The sequence below is a fragment of the Aethalodelphis obliquidens genome, unplaced genomic scaffold, assembly GCF_003676395.1.
Source record: "Aethalodelphis obliquidens isolate GAN/ISIS:26980383/991018 unplaced genomic scaffold, ASM367639v1 scaffold126, whole genome shotgun sequence".
Taxonomy (NCBI): Eukaryota; Metazoa; Chordata; class Mammalia; order Artiodactyla; family Delphinidae; genus Aethalodelphis; species Aethalodelphis obliquidens.
The window spans coordinates 308,128-335,349 of NW_020838070.1; the positions used below are offsets into that span (position 1 = coordinate 308,128).

At 50.8% G+C, this 27,222-nt stretch overlaps 1 protein-coding gene and 1 non-coding gene across 3 annotated transcripts; one reads left to right on the top strand and one right to left on the bottom strand.

Moving 5' to 3' along the window:
• Positions 1–843: 843 nt before the first annotated feature.
• On the bottom strand, positions 844–27,052 carry MPP3 (MAGUK p55 scaffold protein 3). 2 transcript variants are annotated; one of them, XM_027098890.1, is made up of 18 exons: positions 26,940–27,052; positions 26,578–26,696; positions 26,363–26,440; positions 25,016–25,096; positions 24,642–24,779; positions 21,522–21,603; positions 19,717–19,802; positions 18,270–18,344; positions 14,833–15,029; positions 12,938–13,002; positions 11,505–11,525; positions 10,903–10,944; positions 9,614–9,778; positions 9,439–9,519; positions 5,977–6,070; positions 5,652–5,760; positions 4,162–4,284; positions 844–1,932 (listed from the first exon to the last, which is right to left on the bottom strand). In XM_027098890.1, exons 1-18 carry the CDS (start codon positions 27,037–27,039, stop codon positions 1,756–1,758), a joined length of 1,833 nt encoding a protein of 610 aa, XP_026954691.1. In that variant the 5' UTR covers positions 27,040–27,052; the 3' UTR covers positions 844–1,755. The 2 variants fall into 2 exon arrangements, with proteins under 2 accessions (XP_026954691.1, XP_026954690.1); XM_027098889.1 differs by having other exon boundaries at positions 1,047–1,932; positions 25,016–25,129.
• On the top strand, positions 15,166–15,238 carry TRNAW-CCA (transfer RNA tryptophan (anticodon CCA)). The gene has a single exon. It is a non-coding gene; the product is annotated as a tRNA-Trp (tRNA).
• Positions 27,053–27,222: the final 170 nt, after the last annotated feature.

Genomic DNA, 27,222 nt, shown 5'->3' on the forward strand with positions numbered 1-27,222 from the left:
CTTTGGAAGTGCAAAGAGGTCCTCATCCTTTTGCTAGAAAGGTCTGAAGAATGTGATCCTGTTAGGTGGACCTACCAGGTTCATGAGCTAGAAGGTGGCATAGGTATCCTTGTGTAAGAAGGCAAAAATGGAAATTTCTAAATGGGCAACCGATCTTCTCCCTGGTGCTTCACCCTTCACCTGGCCTCCTTTTTTTTCTCATGAGGAAAAGAGCTTGAAAATTTACACATGTAAGCAGCCTATTTTCAGTCTTAGAAGCTGCAACCACACTGCATATTATTGTAAATTCTAGCTGAGAACACATTCCTCACTTCTAAGTCCATAATTTAACAGGTAGCCTCAATTATGGGACCACAAAAGAAACAGGCAGTATAGTGATTGATGACCATCTCTGGTATTAGGAAGACCTGGGCTCAAATACAATGGCTCTGCCATTTTATTAAAGCTGTGTGAGCTTGAACGCATTATTTAAACTTTTTAGCCTTGTTCTTCTCGTTTGTATAATAGGGATGATAAGAATCCTACATCAGGGAATTCCCTGGTGGTCCAGCGGTTAGGACTCGGCGCTTTCACTGCGGTGGCGAGGGTTCAATCCTGGTGAGGAAACTAAGATCTCACAAGCCATGTGGTGCGGCCAAAAAAAAAAAAAAAAAAAGAATCCTACATCATAGGCTTGGTGCATCTGTCAAAATCACGTATGTAAAGGCCTTAGCATTGCTCCTGGCACAGAATAAAGCTTTACATACATTGGCTATTAATAAGAAATACAATTCTCTGAAGCTGAGATATATCACAAATCCTGTGTGACATACATTAAGCACTTTTGCTCAGAGACAACCCATCAGGCCCACACTCAGAGTCTATGTACTTTGATTTTGATGGTCAGGACTGATTTATTGTGAATTAGGCATAGTTATGACAGGGGGGAATCATCTGGTTTCCCATGATGTAGCAGGATAGGAGCCCCTATAATCTGACGGTAGGGACAGGTGAGAACCAAGAGAGCTGTCAGTAACAAGAAAGACAAGTGATGGAATAAAATAAAAGCAAGCACGCATCCAGTTTCAGAGTCTGAGAATATTTAGAAAAGGCACAAGCAGCCTGACATTCCGCAAGTCCCTGAAAACACCACTGTATCATGGAAGAGTACAGTAAATCATGGTGACAGGGAAGGGTGCCTTAGTCTGCCAAAAATGTTGATGAATGCTCACTATTTAGGAAGGCAGAGAACCACGTTTTCCATTACCAGGCAAACACACACTACCGAAAAGGTTAAAATCAACATTTTAGTGCCTGAAGACAGGGGAACTTCAATTGCATGGAAAACCCTCTTGGGTAAAACAACTCAACTTCCAACGAAGCCGGATCAATGAAGTGTCACTCTGTTTATACAGCTTAAACACCTCTGCAAATTGGTACTGTATACATTCACCACCACCAGCCCCCAAAAGACAGTGGCTACTCAACTTTGGTACAGAGAATCAGGGTCAACTTGCCTGTGATACTTTAATGAATGACATGTGTTATTTTGTGATATGCTCCCTTTCGACTTGTATGTTCGGCTCCAAAGGGGTGCAGTGAAAAGCCACAGACAAAAACCAGCAAAAAACAAGACTCCCCACATAGACTCTTCTTGATAATGGAGTTTATGGAAAATTCTGCCCTTCTCGCTCAAGACTCCTTGATGGTAACATGGGGGAGCCTGGACCAGGTGGTCTTCCGGGTCCCTTCCAACCTGGATGTTCTAGGATACAGTTACCTGACCCAACTAATAGGTACCCAGTGAGTTTCCTTGCTCAGCCTCTCTAAGAGCATTCTGAGCTGGCTGTACGCACTTTGGAGGTCCTCCTTCACCAGCACAGCATCTACCAGGTGCCCGTAATGCTGGTCTATGAAGGCAGCAGAGGCGGCCATCTCTCGCTGCTCCTCATCCTGCAAGGAAAAGGGGCAGTTAGGGAACAACTGTGTTGTTCTCCCCCCAAATAAGAAATCTACAGCCTTGGGCTTCCCTGGTGGTGCAGTGGTTGAGAGTCCGCCCGCCAATGCAGGCGACACGGGTTCATGCCCTGGTCTGGGAGGATCCCACATGCCACGGAGCGGCTGGGCCCGTAAGCCATGGCCGCTGGGCCTGCGCGTCCGGAGCCTGTGCTCCGCAACGGGAGACGCCACAACAGTGAGAGGCCCGCGTACCGCAAAAAAAAAAAAAGAAACCTACAGCCTTTGTCTTGGGCAGTATCCAACCTCTCACTTTTAGGTGATGAGCGGATGACTATGGCCCTTGAATAACCAACTGGGTACACAAGAACAGAGCACAGTGATGCTAGCCTATCAAACTTCCAAGAAAGTTCATGGGCGGCAGCCATAATCATTGTTCAGTCATTCACAAGATATCTACTGAGGACCTGTTAACTGCGAGCCATGCTTTGGGCAGATGCTGATTCTATATCTGCGTGTCTATATATGTCAATATCACACTTCCTGTCCGAAGGTATTTCCAAACTAGCAGTACTATTGTGTTGCATGGCAATTTGGTTAAATAATTACAGGAAAGAACTAAAAATAGTAGTCACTATATAAAAGCAAAGCAAGCATTTCTGGAATCAACTAGGGGAAAAAGAAGAAGAAGAAGTAACTCAAATGCCCTCTGAGGACTCCTAAATTCATCACGTAGAACTCAGTTCTTCTTTTCATTTCCTCAAACCAGAGCCCAACATTAGCACAGTTGACAAAGCAGAGATATTTAAGAAAGTGCTGGGACAACCCTGACCCAATCCCTCATTTCCTTAGGACACCTGGCTTCTTTAATCAGACTGCTTTCCTGACACCTAACCCTAAGGTCTAGGCAGCCAATGATCCCTCCTTTACCCAACTTACCCAGTGTTTTGTTTGCTGCTTCATTCAAATATACCTCTAGTAAGTAGAATTTCAAGCAGGTAGTTCATTGACTATTAGCTTGGGTTTTGGAAGAAAGGAAAGCGGCAGGATCCACTCTGAGTAAAACTGCAAAGTGAAATTTGTGGCTGGCATTCGCCCACCTCCCCTTCTATCTCCTTCCAGTCCTCTGCTGCCTTCTCGCCTCTGCTTCTAGGGGCTCTGTTTTTATGCTGCCATGGAGGGGGTGAGCTGTCTTCCCCTAAAATGACCCATATTCCAAAATGTTCTCTGTCACCAATCAAAACCAGATTCCTACTTTCGTGAGAGCATCCACACTTTCAGAAAATATGTTCTAAAGGTCTAGGAAACAGTTTTTGCATGCTACCGCAAAGACAGAAGAGACCTTCGATAACTTCTTCTTACTTCTTTCCCCCGGGAGGGAAAAACCTAGATTAAATTGGGCAGAGCTTTCCAACTCTATATGGCATCTTGCAGGGCTCCTCTCCTACTCAAAACCACCCTGCAGTGTCCCACTGCTGCCCCTGGATCTTCCATCCCACTTCCCCCACCCCCTTACACACATATATCCTATAGACTGTCTGCCGCTACTGGAGTTTCCCCTCCTCCAGGTACCTTCATTGTTCATCCTGGAAGCATTTATCTATTTAAGAAATTAGAGAAGGAACATTCTTTTGCCCCTAAATCCCTCCATCTTCCTAATAAATATCTGCCTCTTGAAAGAACTCAAGTAATCTCTAATGGAGTAAAATGTGTGACATTTGTTTTGAAGCTGTCAGTCCCCTGAACCCTTTCCCTGCCCTGTAAAGGTGGAACTCAACCACCTGCAGCTTCAGCAAGAGAGTCACAGTCCTGAGCTGCACATAGGAAAGATTCCCCCATGATGCCCCTTGCCTCCATCTTGGACTAGCTTGCTGGGTCTGAAGTTGGTGTTTCAATTAAAAATTATTTGGGTTTGGCTTAGGAGTTCAACAAATTTTTGTGGTATGTCACACTCAGATCAGGTGCCTGATAGATGTCAGTCCCTCAACTTTCCAACGGGGTGCTTATGTGAGGGAGTGGAGGGTGGGGAACCCAGGCAAAGCCACTCCTGTGTGAACTGGGAGGCACTTCTGGCTGCCCCACCCTGAGTCTTCAGATCACATGACCATCTGAGTCTGGCCAACAGGCAAAATGGAAAGATGGTCTTGTGTAGAAGGTATGGGCACCCACATGCAGCTAACGGCCCTTTTAGGCCTTCGGAAGATAAATGATCAACTTTAAACTTACAAGTGGGGCCGCTGCATCCTCACAAGCTGGGGACGTGGGTGGCGTCTTCCTCTTTTCCTGAATTGCAGGCTTTACAAATATAACGTAGGGTTTAAACTTTGAGGTCCTCAGTTGTTGCAGTGCCTGAGAAAGAAAGTTCAGGAGTATTATATACTTTGAAAATATTTATTGTGAAACACACTTCTTGAATACTCAGTAATGGTGTGCTTCATCACATAACCCCGATGGCAAAGGTCCTGATGATATGGTCACATGACAATGGCCTTCATCCGTGCAGACCACCTGCTCATTTTCCCGCTGGCCTCAGCTGGACCCTGAAGGCTCACTTGCCGAGAACAGAGGTTCCAAAGCCTCAGCTCCGAGAGTTGCCATCTTACTTAGCTCTGACTACCCTCCACCAAGCTCTAATTAGCCTTCGTACACCCTTCTCTGCCTGCCTAGTCCTGATGGAAGAACCAGCAGGATTTAACGTGTGTATCTGTTTAGTCAAACGTCATCAATTTGGACTAATGCAAAGTTTGTGCTGTCACACAAGCCTCCGCACGATATTCAAAGAAGAAAAGGTTTGCCAAGCAAATGGAGAGACTAAGAGATTCCTTGAAGCAAATTGTAAAGACTTTAGAAGGTTTTCAATATGCAACTCGTCCTGTTAATTAGTGCATTTTATTTATGATGTAAGGGCCTGTATTTGGAAACACTGGTATTAAACTGCTATGTGTACAGCTTGCATCCCCTCTAAACCAATAAAATCACTTTTCAAAAAATTTTTTGAAATTCAGACTTTTAATTTCCACTACCAACTCCCAGTAAGTCCAAATTAGTGAGGGTTTTCCTTTCTGGACGTAAGGTGCTTTTTGGAATCCGTTTCAAGCCAACTTCTGTAAAATAAAGCCTACAGTGTATGTCATAAAATCAGAGCTCAGCCCCTATTGAGTTCCAGGCTTACAAATTTTTCTCAAAGACAAGGTTAAAAAGACGGTTAAGCCCCTGTGGGGTGTGCAGGACTGGAAATGTCTCTGAAGCACTACACAGGGTCAAGTCTGCCCTTTTTCCCTTTCAAACTGCTCTCCTGACCACCCCCCTCAGTGGTTCTCTAGGTGGTTCTCTGATTTCACTCGTCCTCGTCGGGGAAGGGATGGCCCAGCCTCCACTGGTGCATTTACATCTAAGTCCCTGACTGTCAGGTCACAGTGGACCAGTCGGTGCCACTGTCTCCTGCATGATTTACTCCACGCAGAGGTTACTATCTTGGGCCTGTGGGCCACCAACAGGGTCCCTCCAATTCATGTCATTTTTGTGTATAGAGGTGCACGTTTTGGGGTACAAAAGCTTTCATTAGATTCTCAAAGGGAGACCCAAGGAAATATTAACCTCCAGTGCTCTGGAATAAAAAGTCCCTGGACTAAGGTCGAATGTTCTGTGAAATGTACAACGCCCTAGTTTATAAAAATTCCATTAACAGGAAATGCCAAACTGGCCCAGGAACTCACATCTGGCTCCACGTCCACCAAACACACTTTGTTTTTGGCCATCACAACCTGAATGGCTTCCAGGCTGGTTCCATAGAGGTTTTCCTTATATTCACCATGCTCCAGGAACCTAGAACAGCACCACAGGGGAAAAGGCCTTCAGCTGCTGAGTTTGCCTGAATTAGCACAGAAGGTGAATGGCCCACCATGACTCCCCGCTCCTCCTCCCATCCTCTGCTTCCCCTGACTTTTCCAGAAGCCCTCCCAGGAGGTCAAGTGGAAGACTGGACAGATGCAAAGACACACAGCTGCACGGAGGCCCCGCTGGTCCATCAAGGAAACGTACTTGTTGTGATGCAAGTCGGCCTCAAACGCTTGCTTAGAGACGAAGTGATATTCCACCCCATCCTCCTCATGGCTCTTCCTGGGCCTGGTGGTATCTGTGAAAGAGAGGAGGGTAACTGGGCAGAGATGTCACAGCACAGCGAGCCTGTGCCCTCATTCCTGTCCGGAGCTGGTCACGGATTTGTGTACAAACCACCCACTTCCCTCCATCGAGGGTCCCTGTGTGCAGGCACGTCACTGACTTGCACAGCTCTGTGATGTTGGCAAAAGGAGGCCTCCGGTTTTGCAGGTGAGGAAACAGAGGTGCAGAGGTTAAGCACCGTGTGGATGTCCCACGGCTGGGAGCAGAGCCGGGTCGGAACGCTCTCTGTCTCAGGCCAAGCGTATGCCCTTAACCACTCTGCCAAACTGCCTCACTGATGCTGTGGCTTTTAAAGAATCGCCTAAGGAATTCCTAGTCCTCTAGGTTTTATTTCCTAATTGTTTTTCTTTTTGAGAGCCAAGGGGGCAAAAACTCAGTTGACCCTGCTGTATGTTTTAAATTTTTTATTCAATTATTTCTCATCTGGGGAGAAAAGGCATGAAGACAGACAGTCCCCTCGTGGACTAGATGTTTCCGCAAGGCTGGCTCTCACATAATTTTTTTTTAATTAATTTATTTATTTTTGGCTGCATTGGGTCTTCGTTGCTGTGCGGGCTTTCTCTAGTTACGGTGAGCGGGGGCTACTGTTCGTTGTGGTGCGCGGGCTTCTCACTGCGGTGGCTTCTCTTGTTGCATAGCACGGGCTCTAGGTGCGCGGGCTTCAGTAGTTGTGGTTCACGGGCTTAGTCGCTCCGTGGCATGTGGGATCTTCCTGGACCAGGGCTCAAACCCGCGTACCCTGCATTGGCAGGCGGATTCTTTACCACTGCGCCACCAGGGAAGACCCCCTCACACAATTTTTAAACACATAGTGTTTTCTCTCTGATTTCCATAATAGAATCAAGGCACACACCTCTGGGGAAAATCAGATCCTCCACAGAACAAGAGCACACGCGAAGCAACACACAGCTTTTTCCAGAGCATTCCAAAAGAAAAGAGGGGGTCTCAGCGGACAGTGTTTTCTCCCTTGTGGGCCACCCAGGGGATGCTCTGTGCGCCGTGTGACATCTGTGTCCAACCTCTGGCAGAGCTGCTAGGGTCACCTTTCCTGACCATGTCCTTGCTTTAAAACTTTTATTCACCCACTGATTACATTCTAAACACCTTAGATGAGTCTATGAGACCCTCTTAATCAACCCAGCCTCCCACTCAGCTCATCTCCCCCCACATCACCCACACTAACTTCCCCAGTCCCTCCCATTGCTGTACTGGGTCATATTTTGTCCCTTTGCACATGTTGTTCCCTTGGTATAGAGAACTCTTCCTTCTCTGCCTGAAAAACTCCTACTTACTCTTCAAAACCCAGATAAAAGTCACTGTTGCTGGGAAGCCTTCCCTGACTCGCCTGGTTCCTAATAGCAGGGAGAAAGTCACCTATCTGCGGGATGTCTGGAAGCAGGTAGGTCTAGCCATCCAGGTACCCCACCCCCAGAGGATGGGTCTGGAAGTTTCTGAAGGATCCACGTGTGAACAACTTCCACACGCCCTGTTTCAGTCCATCCTTTCAGCCTGGAAGGCTGTGGGCCCCCCAAAGTTCTCCCAGGTCCATCACAGGTGCTTCCAGAATGGCCTCCCCAACCCCCCATGACCCCGCCACCACATCCCTACCACTTCAGGTAGGATTCTGGAAGACAATTCTCATAGCCCATAGACTGAGCTATGAGCCCTGAGGCCCAGGGGAGTGACACGGCAAAAGAAAGAATACGTAGGCGTAGGCGCGCTTCCTCAGAATACTCCAGAAAGGTCCCATTACTGCCACCACAGCATCCCTTCTCAGTGGCCATCAGGTGCCCACATTGTATCCCTCTGAGGAAGAGGACTGAGAGTCTCAGAAAGGAACAGCCAAGGACAGGAAGTGGCAAGCAGCAGGTGAGAGGCTGACGTGTGGCCTCAGTAAGAATGTGACTGTGGGGGGATTCCCTGGTGGCGCAGTGCTTGAGAATCTGCCTGCCGGTGCGGGGGACGTGGGTTCGAGCCCTGGTCTGGGAAGATCCCACGTGCCGTGGAGCAACTGGGCCTGTGAGCCACAACTACTGAGCCTGCGCGCCTGGAGCCTGTGCTCTGCAACAAGAGAGGCCGCGATAGTGAGAGGCCCGCGCACCGCGATGAAGAGTGGCCCCCGCTTGCCGCAGCTAGAGAAAGCCCTCGCACAGAAATGAAGACCCAACACAGTCAAAAATAAATAAATAAATAAATAAATAAATAAACTACAATGGTTTATTTAAAAAAAAAAAAAGAATGTGACTGTGGGGACTTCCCTGGTGGCGCAGTGGTTGAGAATCTGCCTGCCAATGCAGAGAACACGAGTTCAAGCACTGGTTCCGGAAGATCCCACATGTTGAGGAGCAACTAAGCCCGTGCGCCACAACTACTGAAGCCCACGCGCCTAGAGCCCGTGCTCCGCAACAAGAGAAGCCACCGCAATTAGAAGCCTGTGCACCACAACGAAGAGTAGCCCCCACTCACTGCAGCCAGAGAAAGCCGGCGCATAGCAACGAAGACCCAACGCAACCAAAAAATAAATTAAATTAAAAAAAAAAAAAAAAGGAACGAGACTGGGGCAGGTTGCCTGGGTTTGAATCTTGGCTCCACCACTTACCAACTGTGTGACACTGGACAAGTTACCTAACCTCTCTGAGCCTCAGTGTCTTCCTCTGTATGGGATGATGATGATCCTCTTCTCAGGGATACTGGGAAGGCTGGCCAAGCTACTGCACATAAAAGCTCTTGGTAGAGCTCCTAGCTACTGCACATCACATTCAGAACCAGGACTTCTGCCTACTGGATTTCAGCATCTCCAGCTGCCTCTGGACTCAGGAGTGTACATAGCCACCCTGCTGGACTGGATCCAGCTGCAGGCGGAGTGCCCGAGCAACACTGCTCAAGGGCTCTCTGGCTTCCCCAATCTACTCTCTTGCCCAAGCAGAGAGCAGGGGCCATAGGAGTCAGAGTCATTGGGAAGAGGAGGCTGAAGTACACCCACTGCTGGGGGCCCCTTGGTGTTGGGCTGAAGTTGCCACTTTACCTGCAATGAGCTCTAGACTCACCTCCCATTCCAGGCAAGAACCAGGCAAGTGGTCCTCCAGTTACTGCCTCAGAGGGTCCTAGTGGACCACTGAGAGTGGGTCTCTTCCCATCATGCCTAGGTCCCCTGATGTGCCTATAGCAGGCAGTGCCTGGCAGCCCTTCAGACCCAAAGTAAGGATGAAGATGGACACATGGAGTCAAGTCTCCAAGAAATATTCATGTGCAGACATGCTTGCACACACACACACACACACACACACACACACACACACACACACACACAAGCCCTCTTACGTGGAACAGCAACACCAAAGTGCTGCGGGTTCTCTGCCACCACCTTCTGCTTCAGTTCGTGCAGTCGGGCTCCCAGAGACCCTGGGAAACAAAGGGAAGGCTGCCAGGTCCCTGCTGAGCTCCCTCCCCACCCCTCCAGGGAGAAACCAGCCCCTTCTCTGGAGACGTCACCTACCGATCAGAACCACCAGGCGGGGCTGCTCGCCGGGCTGGTGCTGGTACCTGGTCACCTCCTCGTAGGTCGGCAGCTTCGGAGACTCGGCCACTGCAGATGTCTTTCCTTCCTGCGGGCTTCCCAGTCTCTCCCTGCGGCCCAGCCGGAAGCTCCTCCGCAGACCAGCTTGGGGAGGGCAGGGGGACACTGCGGCATTTGTCCCAGTATCTCCCTATAGACTTTCTCTACCTGGTCAGACCTGGAGGTGGGACTGAGACCCACGGGCCGCTCCCAACCACCTCCTGCTACAGGAAGGGGTTGATCGGGACGTACAGTAATATGACGAAAGTGCGATTACCTGGCGTCCAAAATTTAGGGTTCAAGGCTACTGCTTTACTTGGTATGTGACTGACCTCAGGCAAGTCATCACCCCTCTGCGCCTCAGTTCCCTTATCCATGAAAGGGAATCCACATCTACAAAGGCAACGGGCGCTCCTAGATTGGATCCTGGATCGGGGGAAATGCTCTAAAGGACATTATTGGGACTACTGGCAAAATTTTGATATGAACACCATATTAAATAATAGAATTGTATGCCTGTTAAATTACCGGAATTTTTTAAAAAAATAAATAAAATAAAAAATAAATTCCCAGAATTTGATAATAGCCCTGGGTTATATAAGAAAATGTCCTTGTCCTTAGGGGACACATGCTGAGCTATTTAGGGGTGAAGGGACATGACGTCCACAACTCTTACACGACTCGGGGGGAAGAGGGTTAAATGTGTACGTGCAGAAAAAGGGAATGACAAAGCTAACACGGCAAAGTGTTAACATCCGGGGAATCTGCGTGTAGAGTATGTGGGAGTTCTTTGTGCAATTCTCACAACTTTTCAGTAAGTTTGAAATTGCTTCTGAACGAAAAGTTTAAAAACTCTTGGCCTGTCTCTGAGGCCTTTGAAAAGATTTACCAAAATAAAAGAAGTGAAGGTACTTTGGAGATTGATAAACGGTTCCATTGTTGTATGGGGGCAGAAACACTGAATAAACTACGATTGAGATTATGGTAATAATAAAATCAGTATTAATGTAGGGGTCCTGCCAGGGCACTGCTCCCAGTGGCTGGGTGAAAGTTGGGGTGGGGGACCCCAGCCTCTGGCAGACACAGACTGAAGGAAAATGTGGGTCCCACAGACTCAGCTGCTCTTGAGGGGTTCCTGGGCTCGGATCACCTCTCCCTGACCCAGGAGCCCACGGTGGTCTGTGCATGGGCGGGGGGGGGATCTCGGGGGGAGAGCCCCCATTACTTACCCACATAGTGTCCTTTGAAATATCCCTCACAGTCACAGGTCTCTGGGGACCAAACAGAGAGAGGTAGGCCAGTGAGCCATGCTGGACACATGCCCCAGCCCGGAGGTACCCAGGCCCCGGATGACCAGGCAGGGCCCTCTGGGATGGAGTCTCGGGGGGCCCAGGACAAATGCCATGTCCCGACCACCTTAGGTAAACAAGTTCCTCTGTTTCACCCAGTTCTCCATGCTTAGGCCACAAACAGCCTTTCCAGGCCTGGCTGGGGTTCTGGGCCAGCAGACCTCGTTCCAGCCCCTCAGAGTTAGGATCAGTGAGAATAAGGAGGGGAGATTCACTCCCCCTGCCCTACCGCTACCCAGCCGGGTCACGTGGTCATCCCAGCCAAAGTCCAGGGAGGGCCGGGCCCCACGTCCCCACCAGCTCTGCAGGCCTCAAGGAGCAGGTCGGTCCAGCTGGCAGAGCAGGGAGAGGGGTGCCAGGAGCCAGAGGGGCACAGCAACCCCAGAGCGGGGTGGCAGAAGGGAGAACGAGCCCCTGCAGCCCCAGACAGTCTACAGAAAAGGGGCCTGTCCGTGCGCACAGGGGACAGATACTGGGCCTACCTTCGTCACAAGGCTGATCATCTGCGGTTTGCACAAAAGACAGATGGAACAGCGTTAGCGGAGGGGAACCGCGAGGCCCTGTGGCCCAGAGGCAGCCGCAGCCTCGGGTGCCTCAGGACCCCTCCATCTGTCCCCTCTTTCTTTCCTCCAACAAACCCGAGATCTGAGCTGCGGCGCATTATTAAACCGATACTCGCTCTAATTAGTCCTCCCGTGTGTGTCTCATTAGCGGCCCAAAGAAAGCCAGAGCTTCACTGGCATAAGCAGCCTCAGGGCCAATTTACTCAGCAGACCCTCCGACCTGAGAGCAAGTCTGGAAAGGCGGCTGTTGGCAGGGGCCACCCAGCCAAGGGAGCAGCTCGCCCTGGGATGCCTGCAGCGGGACCAGGACCTGCTCCCTCTCCTCTTGGGTTTGAGACTCTCCTGGGCAAATGCAGGTGCCAGACGACAGAGTGGCACAGCGCAGGGCTGCAGGCCAGCTGTGCTCCGTTCATCTGGCATTGTTCTGGCGCCCCACTTGGTTCCAAGCCCCCCGCTTCCCCCCTACCCCCTGACCCCCAGCTAGGGAGGCCATACCCTGGGGAAGCTTCCTCTCCATACGGGGCTCTAACCTGGGGGCTCTGACCACAGGCCCTCTGGAAACCTGACCCCAGCTCCACTCGCTTGACTTCATGAGCCTCTGTTTAACCATCTTGGCAAAAGGGATGCCCTGCCTCCACTACTACCCAGGGCTGTTGTGATGATTAAAAGGCAAGAAGGTAGGTGAATGTGTTTTCTAAAAGGTAAGTGGTGCACAGAGTAGGGTTACTAGACAAAATACAAGACGCTCTGTTAAATGTGAATATCAGATAAACAACAAATCATTCATTAGTACAAGTATGTCTCAAATATTGCATGGGATATACTTATACTAAAAGCCCATTCATTGTTTATCTGAAATTCGAATTTAACTGGGCAGCCTTTATTTCTATTTGCCAGATTTGACTGCTGACTCAGAGGCACAGGATCGCTCACAGCCATCTCCATTCCCTTCCAACATCAGTGGTTCTTAAACTGTCAGGGTCAGAGAGCCCCTTGGGGATCTAATGAAAGCTGTGGAGCCTCTCCCAGACACAGACACACAGATACGCAACACACACACAGTTTGCACAAAATTTCGGGAGCAGTGTTACCATGGTCCCCGCAGTGTCATCTATGGGCCCCAAATATAGTAGCTCCTCTCCAGGGAATGGCTCTCCGCAACCTACCCCCATTTCCCTTCTTCATCCCTCTCCCCGGCCCCTCCTCCCTCAGGAGGCCTGAGAGCTCAGACAGGACCCTCGGTGCCCTCTCCAGCCCAGTGCTTGCTTCTTCCCCACACGAAGCCCCAGAGCCCTAACCCCAGCCCCTCCCTGAACTGCCTCCCTGAAGTACCATCCTGCCAGTCTACTCACACGGGGGCTTCTTGAGGCTCTGGGGGCTCGGCAGGGTGCCCGTGGCTCTCCGGTAGCTTAGTCGCCTGTGGGGACACAAGGGGATGGGCAGGCCCGTGAGCTGGACCAGAGAACCAGTCATAGGGAACCTTCTGGAAAACTCAGGGAAACCGAGGCCCGGAACCCACAGGTGGGGATAGCCTGGCACTCCAAGGGCCTCCTGCTTCACACTGAGTTCCAGTGAAGAGGGACGTTTTCACAGGTTCTCACTGGTTCATGAGGAAGAAACTGAGTTTCTTGCTCTGGGAGAAGCTTTTCCAGCCCAAGATGGTCACACACAGGGGTACAGCCCAGTGTCCATGGTCAGCAGTTGGTCGTTACTTTCCCATGGCTGATTCTCAAGGAAAGGAGGCACCTTCTCCAAACTCACCCGGCCTCCCCATCTCTGAGGAAGTTGGAAAACAGCAGAACGACTCCCAGGAGAAGCCGAGGGTGAAAGTGACCCTAATTTAATGCCTTCCCCACCCACCCTAGCCCAACAGAGAGCTCAGCCTGGCACATTATTCAATGCGTCCCTGCGTGGAGAAGCAACCTCCAAGGTCTCTTTGAGCTGAGAAAACACCCAGGGCTCCTAGAGGTCTCTAGATTTCCACATTTAAACGCAGCTAAAGAGCCTTCCCCCAAGACCTGTGAAGCCAAAGATGCAGATGGGTCTGAGGCTCCCCTGAGGAAATAAAGCAGCAGTTCTCAAACTTCAGCTCCTCAATTCATCTGGAATATCTGTTAGAACACAGAGCTCAGAGTCTGCCCCTGGAGTCTCTGATTCAGCAGGTCTGGGGCAGGGCCCAGGCAGGGACTGGCATTCTAACAAGTTCCCAGGGGATGCTGATTGATGCACCTGGTCTGAGGACCACACCAGGAGGGCCCATGAAACAGATGAACCCTGAGGTCTGTTGCTACAGCATCATTCCACACCCCAAAAATGGAAGAGGGCTACAAACCCCAGGAGAGGCTTACAGGCGTAAGTGCCACACCCTCTGACCCAGGATTTACACTTTGGGCAAGCTATCCTAAGGAAATGATTTGAAACATAAGGAACAGTCTATGTGCAACATAATAATCTGCACATAGACTGTAGCAGTGAAACATTAGAGACAGCGTCAAAGTACAGCCACACGGAGGAAGCAAAGTCACTTAGGTAGGACCCTTCCTCAATAAAGCCTTCCATGCTTGCCAGGATGAGGGCCAACCCTCCTGCTAGGGCCTGGCGGGGCCCGGTGTCCTCCTCCCACACACCCATCACATTTATATATAAAGTGTTCGTCTGAACCATGTGTGACTTTTCAGCTGAACTGTAAGCTCCTCCAGGGAAGACACCATAGCTGCTGCCTGTGAATGAACAGTACATCTCCTGATGAAATATTATATTACCATTAATTAATAGTACAGAATAATATTATTCTAGAGTAATATAGGAAACGCTCATGTCAAAATGTTAAGCTACCAAAAAAAAAAAAAAAAAAGCAAGACCTCGAATTCTATGTGCACCACACACATAACAGGCACGGGAAGGAAATAAATCGTGTTGTTTAGATAGTAGTGAGACTTTGGGTAATTTTATTTTCCTCGTCCTCCTCTTCTGTATTTTTATATTTTATTTCTCAACTTGCCCTAAGTATGCATTATAAAATATACATTAATTTAATAACATAGATTTCCATATTTATTGAAATCTCAAACAGCCATCACCACTGATGATGGGAGAAAAAGAGCCAACACAAGCACAATTGGTACTTAGCCCAGAGGACACCCAGTGGGCCCCTCTGGCTGTGCTGGCAGAGATCTGGGGCTTGGTCATGTACTTATGCCTCGGCCACTCCAGAACCACACCCCCTTACAACACACCCCAGACCTACCTTTCCTGGAACTGCTTGGAGGGGATGAGGCCAGCTCGAAGGTTGGTGTCCCCCATTCGCTTGGCCTGCCACCACGTGGGGTCGTCCTGGCTCACCACTTCCAGGACCTGCCTGCGCTGGAAGGGCAGGCCTGCCTCCTGGCAGGGGATGGCCCGGTCCTCCCGAGGGTTGTAGTGGAAGAGGGCCCGCATGAACACCTGCAGGGGAGGCACTCAGTGAGACAGCCCTTTGCCGTGTAAGCACAGATGTGTCTATGCCACACGGAAAACCAAAGGACAACCACCATTCATAATTAGGAAGAAGAAGCAGCCTCAAGAATAGAAAGCTGGGACCTCCCTGGTGGTCCAGTGGTTAAGACTCCGTGCTCCCAATGCAGGGGGTCCAGGTTCAATCCCTGGCTGGGGAACTAGATCCCGCCTGCCGCAACAGAGATCCCGCATGTGGCAATTAAGACGCGGCGCAAATAACTATTTATTTATTTATTTACTTATTTATGTTAAAAAAAAAGAATAGGAAGTTAATCAGAAACCCACCGCACCGATTTTCTTAGTGTTCTTCAACCATTTTCAATGTCCCAGTTGGGGAATCCCTCAAGAATCAGAAAAATGAATAGCTGGGCCCCATGAATTTCCCTTTCCAACCTAAACATCTCCTTATTGGCCTGATCTGCTATCCTTACAACAGCCTCTCAGCCTACACAAAGCAACCATTAGTCCCGGGAGCAAAAAGTAAAGTCAAGCACAATTTCTAACTCAAATGTTATTTCTGATACGCTAACTGCCCCTAAGGATGTCAGCAGCCACCTGTAAATAAGTAATCTAGATGTTTTGATAAGAACACAAACATCAATGAAACTACTGTTACCGATTCCTCATCATCACTTTTCAGTGGGGAACTGACAGCTACATCTTTGATAGCTCAATCCTGCCTCATCTGTCACGCACTTAGCCAACCCCCAACTCTCCCCTTTACCCTGAAGTCATCCCTCTAGAGGAGAGGATGGGAAGACATAGCATTGTGTCACACTTCTTCGTTCTCTTCTATAATTCAGTGGCATGGATTTATTTATTTCTATTTCCAGATCATTACAGCCCAATAACTTTAACAGCAAATAGGAAAAAAAAAAAAAAGGCCAGAGGGTTTCCTTAGACAAATCCAAATCATACTCCTTTATGTGCCAAGCAGAAAAGATGCAGTTCGACAGTAGTAAGAAATTTCTGGCCATATATTATGAGGACAGATACCCTCATTTAGTCACAGATGTTACCAGGGTCCCAGGCACTCTGAAGAAAGCCTAATCTCAAATGGCCAGCCGTGATCCAGCTCAAAGAAAAATATTTAGAAAGGATGGACTAAGAGACAGGCTACCCATTTTGTCCTATAGGAAAACCAAGTCCTCTCCCTGTATCAAGTTAGAACCTGCAAAAGCTGCCTATGGAGACCATATTAGCTGGTCCCAGGAAGAACCACTTCCATCAGGCATTACGTGTGCCCTGGGATTCAACTGCAGGTGCAAATAAGAAACAGTCATATAAAGATGATTTCTTCATTTGCCATAAAAAACTGTCAAATACATTGTCCACTATTAATCGAAATATTTATTGACGGGGCTTCCCTGGTGGCGCAGTGGTTGAGAGTCCGCCTGCCGATGCAGGGGACGCGGGTTCGTGCCCCGGTCCAGGAAGATCCCACATGCCGCGGAGCAGCTGGGCCCGTGAGCCGTGGCCGATGGGCCTGTGCGTCCGGAGCCTGTGCTCCACAACGGGAGAGGCCACAACAGTGAGAGGCCCGCGTACCGCAAAAAAAAAAAAAAAATTATTGACATCTACTGTGTGCCAAGTGCTGTAATGTCCCATCTTTCATGCGGGCTGGGAATTAGCTTTCTTGAAAAATTGGCATGCTGCCTTCCATACTCTGATGAATTCCGTTCATTACTGTAATTCATTACGTTCTCCTTTTTGCCTTGGCTGCCAGAAAGTGCAGGTCCAAATTCACTGGGAAATAAAAGTAATGCCCTCTTGCATCGTCCCTCCCACCACTTCAGCTCGGGGCTTGACAATCTCTCACCTGGGCTTTCACAACAGACTCCTACCAGGTGTCCTAGCCCCGGTCTCCACCCTCCTCTACTCACTGCCCCAGGGAGCTTTCTAAAACACAAATGTGGTTGTATCACTTCCCTCTTAAAAAAAAAAAAAAAAAAAAAAACCTTTAAGAGCTTCTCACCGCCTATGGGGTTGTAACTTGGGCTGTGGGGGACCCCCATATCCCCCGGGGCCTTACTTTTTCAGGGCACCCCAGGCTGACTGCCTAACGGCTTTCTCCAGCCACTGGGATCTGCTCTCCCCTAACCTGGCCGGCAGGAACTGCTGGGATTTAACCCCCGGGATGCAGCCTGGTAGGAGTTGGTGTACAGATCCCCCAGATCTCCCAGCTCTTGGGAGGGATGACGGAGGCACGGTCTACAAGGGATACCAAGCTCTGGAGCAGGATTAAGCTCTGGTTGCCCCCTGTGGTAACTTGCTGAGAACACACCCTTTGTTGCACTGGCTGCCTTCCTTTCCCCACTCCTGTACTGGTGTTTCCTGGGGTCACCTCCAAATAAACTATTTGTAGTGAATCCCTGTATCAGAGTCGGCTTCTGAGATCCTAAACTAAGCAGGGATTATGCCAAAACGCTTAACAAAGCATTCAAGGCCATTCAGAAGGTAGCCTTGACCCACCTCCCCAGCACACCCCCTCATCCTCCCCCTGGAGCCCCGCCACCGTGCACTTTCTCACTGAGCCCCCCCTACTCCTCTCTGCCATATCTCTGAGCCCCTGCATATGCAGACCCCTCTGCCCGCCCTTCCCTCCACCTCCTCTTAACCAGAGAAGTCCCTCTCATCTCCATCTTCCTCAAGCCTCACTTCCAACACCCCTACTGCATGACACCTTCCAAAGTGCCTCTCACTCTGTACAGAATCTTTCCGAAGCGCTTAATCACATAGCAAGGAGAGAATGGCTCCCCAGCCTCCCCTTCTGACCCAGGAATCCTTGAAGCTACTAATCATCCCGGTCTCCAGCATCTGGCTGAGCGCCTGGGCACAGAGGAGGTGCCTACCAAAGGTAGGCTCCACAAGGAATTAAACAAAAGGCAGTTACTTAATTGGTCCCGAAGCCAGAACATTGGGTACCTTCTCCTCCTCTTCACGGCCCTGCTTTTCGACTTCAATTAGAAGAACCTTGTCTTTTATTAGTAAGCTACGTCAAATCCTGTTTAGAAGAGGCCGGGTACAAACAAATAAATCACTCCGTGACTGAATTACAGGTCTCTACTGGGAGCTTGTTCCGAGGACCAGACGGATGATCTCTTCCCGGATGACTGTTTCAAAGGCTGGGCTGGAGTCCACCGCCCCCGCTTCCCCCCCCCGGTGCCGCGGCCTCCAGCTCCCCCATACCTTGCTGTCCTTCAAGCGGTCCTCCTCCTGGGTGGCTGGGATGATTTTCAGGGTGATGGACCCCTGGGACTGCGCCTGAGAGGAAAGAGCACACAGCCGTATCATCTACCAGATCTGACCCTCCAGGACGTCACGTCTTACTTCCCAGATCTGGAAACTCACGTTCAGAAACAAAGGGGATGTGCTGCCTCCCCTATGACCCACCCTTCTATGGTGGGAGCCGGCTGACTTAACTAAAGCATTTTCATGCGACAAAGGGACAGAAGACTTAAAATGAGAACCCGAGGACAATGCATGCACCAAGTACAGCTCTCCAGGTTATTTTCTCTCAGGTTATTTCTTTTCTCTCAGGTTATTTTAATAACCTAGTCCAGTTTCATTTTCCTCCTTCCTGCCTCATTTGGGGCTGGTTCCTAAACAGTACTCCCCTCTTTGCTTGCATCTTCCCCAATCTCAGGCCACTGCTACCTTCCCAGGGGTTCCCGTCCCCTCTACTGGAGAGAGGCCCTGCACCCCGCATGGGGGGCCCACGGGAAGCACACTGTCAGCCCATGAGAGCACATCTCACCCAATGCCATCCCTGGCTCCGCATCCCTCTGGAACACGGGGAAGTCGGTGCCCAGAACCAGGGAAAGGGGAGTGGGGGCAGGAAGACTGAAGTGTCTGCCTGTAACCAGGACCCCCTACAGCAGGGGCCTTAAAGAGCGGGCCTCGGAGCTTCAGATCTCATCCCGTATCTGCCCCCCAAACCATCAGAAGTTAGCAAAGACTGCTGTGTTGGGAGAGGATGCCTGAGGATAAAGAGGACAGAACTACGATGGGGGCTTTCTGTAATTTCAGTTTTGACTTGAACCCGCAGAATGGACTGAGAAGGTTGTTTCCATCCCAGCACGTGACCCCCTAGAATCCCCTTGCAGTTGTAAAGTGCTATATCCTCTTCCGGATACTTACATCCTAACGATAACCATGCATTGGTTGAGAAACCATCCCTATCCCTGCTGGACAGGAAGGGAAATGGAAACTCAGACTGATTTGATGACTTGTTCAAGGTTACACAACTGGAAAGTGATGCAGGCAAGATTCGAACCCAGGACCAGTTGACCCCAAAGCCCTTGCTCTGCTGGGCTACAGCCTTTTACTCCATATTCCTCAGCCCTTTGGAAGAGGGGACCCTTTTGAGAGGGTCTTCCAGACGGGTCCTCGGGAAAGAAGGCTGGGGGTAGGGAGGATGGCTGCGCTGAAGAGGGGGTCTGAGAGAAGTGGGTGGTCTGGGCGCTCCTTTCCTCCTGTCCCCCACCCTCCATACAGGGCACTCTGTGAGGCCACTTGGCCTGCGGCCTCCCCGTGCAAACAGGGACGCTGGGCCAGATCAGCCCTGGCTCCAGGAAGCGCCCTGCTCTGGGTTTCTGAAGAACCACCGCGTCCCCAACATGCGCGCAGCACAGACCAGAATCTGGCTAATCTCGTCAGGCCGCTTGTGCAGGACCGTGATCCCGTTCACTTCCCGGAGCTCGTCTCCAACGTGGACCAGGCCTAGGAGACACAGGGGCTGACGGTCAGCACGGGAAGGGGGCTGAGGCCCCCAAAGCAGGGAGTTCTGGGAACCGCTGGCACCTGCCTGCGGAGCCCACTGCAGGGGAGACGCAATGTTTAAAGACAGTGGACGGGACTGGGATGAACCGAGTTGTCACAGGGTGCCAGGTGCCTCACCTGGCATCCCAGTCTCACAACCACGGGTGAAACCTCCGGTTTACAAACTGGCAGCTGAGATCCAGAAAAAAGATGCAGCTTGCCCAAGGCCACACTGCTAAGAAAAAACGGAGCCAGTGCGCAGACGCAGTTACTTTGCTGTAGAAACCCTGTGTTCTTTCTGCTATAGCCTCTGCTTCTTTAAAAATATCATTAACTCTTCACCTTCCTGGATGTACAGACCTGATTCCAAGAATGTCTTTCTCAAATTTTACACGAAAACTTAAGGGCCAGGGAAGATGGTGTCAAGAGTGTAGACACACCTGTCTGTTGGCCTCTGCTTTAATGACTAGCATCTCTGCATATCCGGCCCTATTTGCCATTCAATGTGGACACTGGCCCAGAAGCAGCAGAAGGCAGTAAAAGGTACAGAGTCTTGGGCCCACCTGAGACTTGCTGAATCCGAATCTGCGTTTTAAAAAGACAACTCAGGCCATTTCCATGCTTGTTAATGTTTGGGAAGCACGGGTCTAGGGGTCCCACCACAATGAGCCCCAGACTTCTGGGGCAACACTCCCCTATGCCAGGAGATTTGCCCCCCAATTTACTTCCTCCATATACCAGTGATTTTTTTTTTTCAACTTTTAATTTTATATTGGAGCACAGTTGATTAACAACGTTGTGTTAGTTTCAGGTGTACAGCAAAGTGATTCAGTTATACATATACATGTATCTATTCTTTTTCAAATTCTTTTCCCATTTGGGTTATTACAGAGTATTGAGTAGAGTTCCCTGTGCTATACAGTAGGTCCTTGTTGGTTATCCACTTTAAATATAGCAGTGTGTACATTTCAATCCCAAACTCTCTAACTATCCCTCCCCTCACCCTTCCCCTCTGGTAACCATAAGTTCGTTCTCTAAGTCTGTGAGTCTCTTTCACACCAGTGATTCTTTTTTTTTTTTTTTTTGCGGTACACGGGCCTCTCACTGTTGCGGCCTCTCCCGTTGCGGAGCACAGGCTCTGGACGCGCAGGCTCAGCGGCCATGGCTCACGGACCCAGCCGCTCCATGACATGTGGGATCTTCCCGGACCGGGGCACGAACCCGTGTCCCCTGCATCGGCAGGCGGACTCTCAACCACTGTGCCACCAGGGAAGCCCACAACAGTGATTCTTAACCTGTGCTCCACCTAAACACATCTGGGACATGAACACCCTCCCTTCAGTAACTGTGGCTTGTTAAGGCAACTGGGGTGTCGGAGAAGGGGGTCCCTGCCACCCCAGTTAGGATTTACACCAAGCTTAACTACCATAGTCCTCAGGTTAGGCCAATGCTCAAACCTTCCTGATCACCCTCAAAGTACTCCACGCCTGAGATATTTCCAAACAACTAAATTTTCTACAGAGATTAGGAAGGAGAAGAGAATTCCAGCCCCACTCCCAGAAAGCAAAGCACATCCCAAACAGGTGAGTGGACAGGAGAGGAAAAGGAGAGCTGTGGCCAAAGGGGCAGGCTGGGGGACCACAGCCAGCACCTCAGCTAGGCCGGCACTGATGCACTCACCGCTCCGGTCTGCTGCGCCCCCTCGCATGATCCTGGCCACCACGACAGCCCCTGAGTGCTCATCCCGCCGGATGGTGGCCCCCTGCATCAGAGACAGAGCAGGCAGGCTCCTGAGAAGCAGCCCCCAACCTCAGACCCCGACTCTCTGGACCCAGCAAAGCCTCCCCCGGCCACCGCCCCATTCCTCCCCCTGCCACCCCAGGGGGCAGATCGGTGGACACCTTTCCAAGGCTGAGGATGAAATAAAACCCACATCTCAAATTAGTATAGCACAGCACTTTACAGTTTAAAGAAGGCAGGAGAATGCTGTCACAATCTCGTCAGAGAGAGGAGGGACTGGGGCACAGAGAAGGAAAGCAACTTCAAGGTCACCCAGCTCTCTGTGATGCCACACCCACTGCTTTCTCTATCGTACCGCAGCCCTTGCCTCTCTCAAAGACATTTACTAATGAGGAGAATACGTGTCAGCCAATTCCCAACCTGCCTCTAACCAAGCACGGGGTTACCAGGCCTTCTGTTGTTGCCAAGGGGAACCAATTATGCCCCAGCCAGAGCTTTGGGACCAGGATGGGGCCCACGAAGCCTGGCAGAGATGATATCTAGGATGAAAAAGGCACTAGCAAGCCCTCAGTTTCGTGCGCCACACAGACTGGACGGTGGCGGGGCAGGGCAGTGGTCGGGAGCTGGATGGCCCTGCCGTCTACTGAGAGCGTGTGCCCTTAGCGAGGAAGCTCCTTATCTTCTCTGCGACCGTTTCATCTGGGGTGTGGGAAAGCGTTTAACTCACAGGGTTGTTGCGAGGTTGACATCCGGTAACGCACGCAAGGCACTTAGCACACGGTAAGTGCTCAATAAATGCTAACCACTTGTTACTGGCTATACATGCAAACGTACTGGCACACTCATTATTAACTTCATTCAAAGTCCATAAGATAAATATTGCTGGAAAGAGAGACCAGCAGCTAAAAACGCTACGGCTTCTTGCCACCTAGGCTTTCAAACTTGCCAGCATCTCTATCCATCCTTTCCTCTTTTCCCCCATCTCAGGGGAGGGGAGGGGCTCCTCCTGGCTAGGCGGCCCTCTACCCCCTCCCTCCCTCTCCTGCATTCTCAATGCCCCCTCCTCACTGGCTCCTTCCCCTGGTCCTAAAAATATTATCAAGTCTCTCCCATCATTAAAAAGCTGGCAACCCCATCCAGCAGCCACCGGTCTCCATTCCTTTGGAGCAAGCTTCTCAAAGAGGCAGCTCGCATCTGCTCTCTCTGCTGCCTGCCCTCTGACTCACTCCCCGCCTGCCTCGAATGCACCAGCAAAGGCACGACGACCCTCCAGCTGCCAGCTCGACACCCTCAGTCTTCTCTCTCTCCTCTCCTGTCTGATTCACCCTCCCGCTGGGCCCTGGTGACACTTCTCTCCCGGTGCTTCTCAGTGACAATTCCTTTGCCGAGTCCTCCTCTATACGCCTTTTAAATGTTGATTAAAGGGCCAGGATATACGCTTTACCCCGGTGGTCTCAACCTCTCGGGCGGGGTGCTAACCCCTCCTGGAAGATGGCAGCTGTCAAGTCTGTATCTCTGCACACGTAAGCCTTCACCTCCTGGATATTTCCACTTGCGGGCACACGGGCCTCTTGAATTCCACGGACCCTAAGTTCCTCCTTACAATGGTCCCAGTGCCCACCCATCAACCTAGCTGGACCCCTGGGCCTTACCCAAGATGCCTCCCCAGACTCCTGCCCGAACTGGGGCAGGCACAAAGTGACATTAATTTTATTTCCAAAATATTTCTTGGATTTCTCTTTCGTCTTCCCACAAACCGAGGTCAAGCCCTGTTTCTGAACCTCACGTATTGGCTGCTACCCTCAAATTGGTCCACCGCTTCTGGTCTCACCCTCCAGGCCACTTTCTACTTCGTAGCCAGGGTGATACTTCTAACTGCAAATCTGGCCATTTGGTTCCTCACTTACAGCCCTTCAATGGCTCCCCACTGCCTTCAGGATCCAGCCAAGCAACTGCGTGTTGTAACCTGGATCTCTCCGCTCTCCGCTGATCTGGCCTCGCCTCTGTCACACTTTACCTTCCACTCGGCAAGTTCCCTGAATATAGCAGCCCGTTTACCTTCCCATGGCTTTGCTCATGCAGTTCTATGGTGGAATGCCTTTCTTCTTCCTCTTCCTTCTGGAAAACTCCTGTTCCTTTTTTTTTTTTTTAGAATTCAGCGTGGGCATCACCTCTTCCAGGAAACCCCCCAGTCACTACCTCCTGTGAACTCCCAGAGGGCAAGGACTAAGTCTTAACCCTGTCCGCACCCAACACAGCGCCTGGCACACGGGGGGTGGGGGTCACAATACGTCTGCTGAGTGGATGGATGACTGGCCCATTTTGAAGGTAAAGAAACAGAGGCAGAGGAGAACCGTGGTCTGTTTGCAGAAGCGGCTCATCTGAGGTCACTTGGTGAAAGTTGACAATAAAGAGGGCCAGATGTGGTATTCTCTAGGGCAAGCCCTCAATTCTCTGGACTGCCATTACTTCCCTCCATCTCATAAACAACTCTGTCCCTTTGCTCAGTACATCATTGCTGAACCAGGACCAAAATGATAACAATCTGTCAGCTGGGGAGAAGAATGGCTGCTGCCCTGAGCTTCCTTGGAATTCAGAACAAGGTTGGCCAACTTTTTCTGGAAAGGGCCAAATGTAAATATTTTATACTTTGTGGGCAACACAGTTTCCATTGAGTCTGCCGTTGCCATGTGAAGGCGGGGCCCCAGACAATATATACATGAACGGGATGGCCGGGCACCAATAAAACTTTATTTACAAACACTGACAGTGGGCGGGGTTTGGCCCTTGGACCGTAGTCTGCCAACCTCTGGTTCAGAGCTGACGATCAGGGCTGCCCTGCACAGCTGTGCAGGTTCTCGACTGCACAGTGGAGGGAAGCTGTAATCACCCAGAGAAAGGGATACTCTGCACACAAAGATGTCACAGGGACTAGTGGCAGCCCTGACAAAACTGCCATCACTCACTCCGAAGACTTCAGGAGGGTCCTTTCCAGGGTTTCTGGGTTGGTGGAGGTGGGAAACAAGGAGAGGGTGGGGCAGAGAGGTGAGGGCCACATACCAGGGGTTCCTTGTTTTTCACCAGGCGGACAATCTTCACTGATTCTTCATCAAAATCCTCGTCAATATTATCGGGCAGAGGGGGGAGAACGGGGTCAAAATTCTTCTGGGCAACCGTGTCATGTACCATGAGCATGGCCTGTCAGGAAAGCAAGAGAAAAGAAGGGCTGGCCCTAGAGCTTACATGGGTCTGGGGGACCTGGCCGGGCAGTGGTTTGGGGGTCTCAAATCTCATGCCAGAGAGACGACCACCCTGGACGCTGGCGCTGAGGAGCGCTTGCTCAGAAATGTCCTGTCTCACGGCCAAGCGCTCCCTCCTGCCCTCATCCCAGGAGACACAGATGTGTGGGTGGCCAGGGACTGCGGCATGACTACCCTGAGGTGAGGGGTGGACAGCAGCTGGAGCAGTTCCCTCTCGTCACTGTGCATGGAGGCGGCCTGCAGCTCCTCCATCACCTGGGGGGAAAGGAGAGAGAAGGCCACAGATGGCTGTGGGCGCTGCGAGCCTGCTGGGAGTCACCCAGGGGAAACCCTGCTCCCTGGGCCTCAGACCCAAGGGCCCTCCCAGCCACTACTACAGCACCAGGGAGCATTGGACCCTCAGCCACCCCAGGACTGACACTCCCAGGGAAATCACACCAGAGATCAGAGACCCTGAGCAGCCTCTAATCCTAATGGGAGCTAACTTATTAAGCTCTTCCTGGGTGCTGTCTGCCTTATGTGGATTAACTCTCACAAGGAACTAGATGGAGCAGGTACTATTATATTGCCATTTCAGAAGTAAGAAGTAAATGAGACAGGTTACATATCTTGCCCAAGGTCGCAAAGCTGGTAAGTGGCACAGGCAGGACTTGAACCTGGGCTTATTTGGCTCTATTGTCTGTGCCCTTCACCACATTTTCCAGATGAGGAAATTGGGGCTCAGAGAGGTTGAGTCACTTGCTTACGGTCACAGAGCTAGTAGCAGAGGCAGAGCTAAGCCTGGGAGCCTGGCAACCTAACCTGTTCCTAATGGCATTCCACAGCCAAGAAAGGCAGGGGATCTGCTCCGACCCCTCACTAGGCCATCTCCTGAGGTTATGTGAGTTTATTCAGAAGCCAGCCTTAGTAATCAACCGGGACAGTTTTTCCAACCATGCAACACAGCAGACAGGTCCACAAGAAATGAGGAAGGATTCCTTTAAAAAACAAAGCCTGGAAATTCCCTGGCGGTCCAGTGGTTAGGACTCAGCATTTTCACTGCTGGAGGCCTGGGTTCTATCTGGGCCAGGGTTCAATCCCTAGTCGATCCCGCAAGCCACATGGGTACAGCAAACAAACAAACAACAACAAAAGTCCAAGAAGCTGCAAGTCCCTGGACGCAGGACTTCCCATTGGGCCTCCCCAAAGCAGATACACAACGTGCGTGTTTGACCTGTTCTTGTCGCCAGTTCTCAACCGTTTGGGAACTGTCCTCATCTCACAGCTGGGGAAACAGACTTTCTCAGGAACACAAAGTAAGTGGGCGTCACCATGTCACCATGTCCCCTGGCCCTGTCCAAGACTCACGAGTTCCTCCCTGCCTATTAGGAAGCCCAGGGAGGAGGGGAAGGGGAGAAGACGCTCTTCACCTTGGGGCTCCCGAGTCCCGACGTCCCCTCACTAAGCAATGGCATGCAGGCCAGATGAAGGAGCTACAGGTGGGAGGGGGGCTGAGGCCGTAAGGAGAAATCTGGGGCTTACATCCTCGGCAAGGGCCACAGCGCTGTGCAGAACAGGGGTTGGACTTTGCCTCTCGTAATAGCGAAGCTTCTCGTGAATCTGCAAAGACAGTTGATCTCAGGCTGCGGCCTCCCAAGCCAGCTGCCCAGGTTTACCCTGGACACCACACACCCCACCCACGGCTGTGGGAATGCCTGGGGCTGCAGACCGGGTCATCCACGGGGCAGCATATTTACCTTCATTAAATAATTGAGGCTTTTTTCACTGAAAACATCCCTCAGGAAGCCCATCTCTTCCTTCTGGTTGGAGTCAGGTCTGAGCTGAGAGGTCAGTAGTGCCAGGGTTTCATGCAAACCTGAGGAGAGAGTAAGAAAAACACTGTATAACCAATGCAGTGGGTACTTCCTGCCCTGCGGGACCCCCGAGCGGACCTTCCGACAACACTTCAGCCCTGCTATGTGCACATTATCTCCCCCAGCTCTCATTCCCAGGGCTTGGAGCTGACACTGGATAGCAGCTGCTTTCTTTGCTGCCCCAGGTTGCTAGGCAGGGTCTTGTCTTCAAGACTGTGGCAGGTCCAGCCCCGGGAGACACTCACCAGAGTCCTCGGACAGCACCGGCATGTCTGTGCTGGTCAGATCTCTGCCTGTGGATTCTGGGAGAAAAAAGCGGGGTGAAACTCCATCAAGCATATTCATTCAACAAACAGTGATTACACATGTACTGTGCCTGTCCGGGATCAATTTCGGGACAGAAGGGTTGGAATAAATAATTCTCTGCTCAGTTTTTTCAGAGACGAAGGAAAGAAAACAAAGCCTTGCTGAGTGCTCCCAGTGTGTCAAGCATTGTCCTGGGTGATTTCATATGACATTTTTCTTAAT

Excerpts from the sequence above, each read along its gene's own strand:
- MPP3 (XM_027098889.1), bottom strand. The coding sequence starts at position 27,039 with ATGAATATGCTTGATGGAGTTTCACCCCGCTTTTTTCTCCCAGAATCC. Across the intron at positions 25,130-26,362 it reads CTGTGGCCCTTGCCGAGGAT|CCATCTGTGGCCTTCTCTCT; the intron begins GTAAGCCCCAGA and ends CAGCGCCCACAG. Across the intron at positions 24,780-25,015 it reads TGTCCACCCCTCACCTCAGG|GCCATGCTCATGGTACATGA; the intron begins GTAGTCATGCCG and ends CTTTCCTGACAG.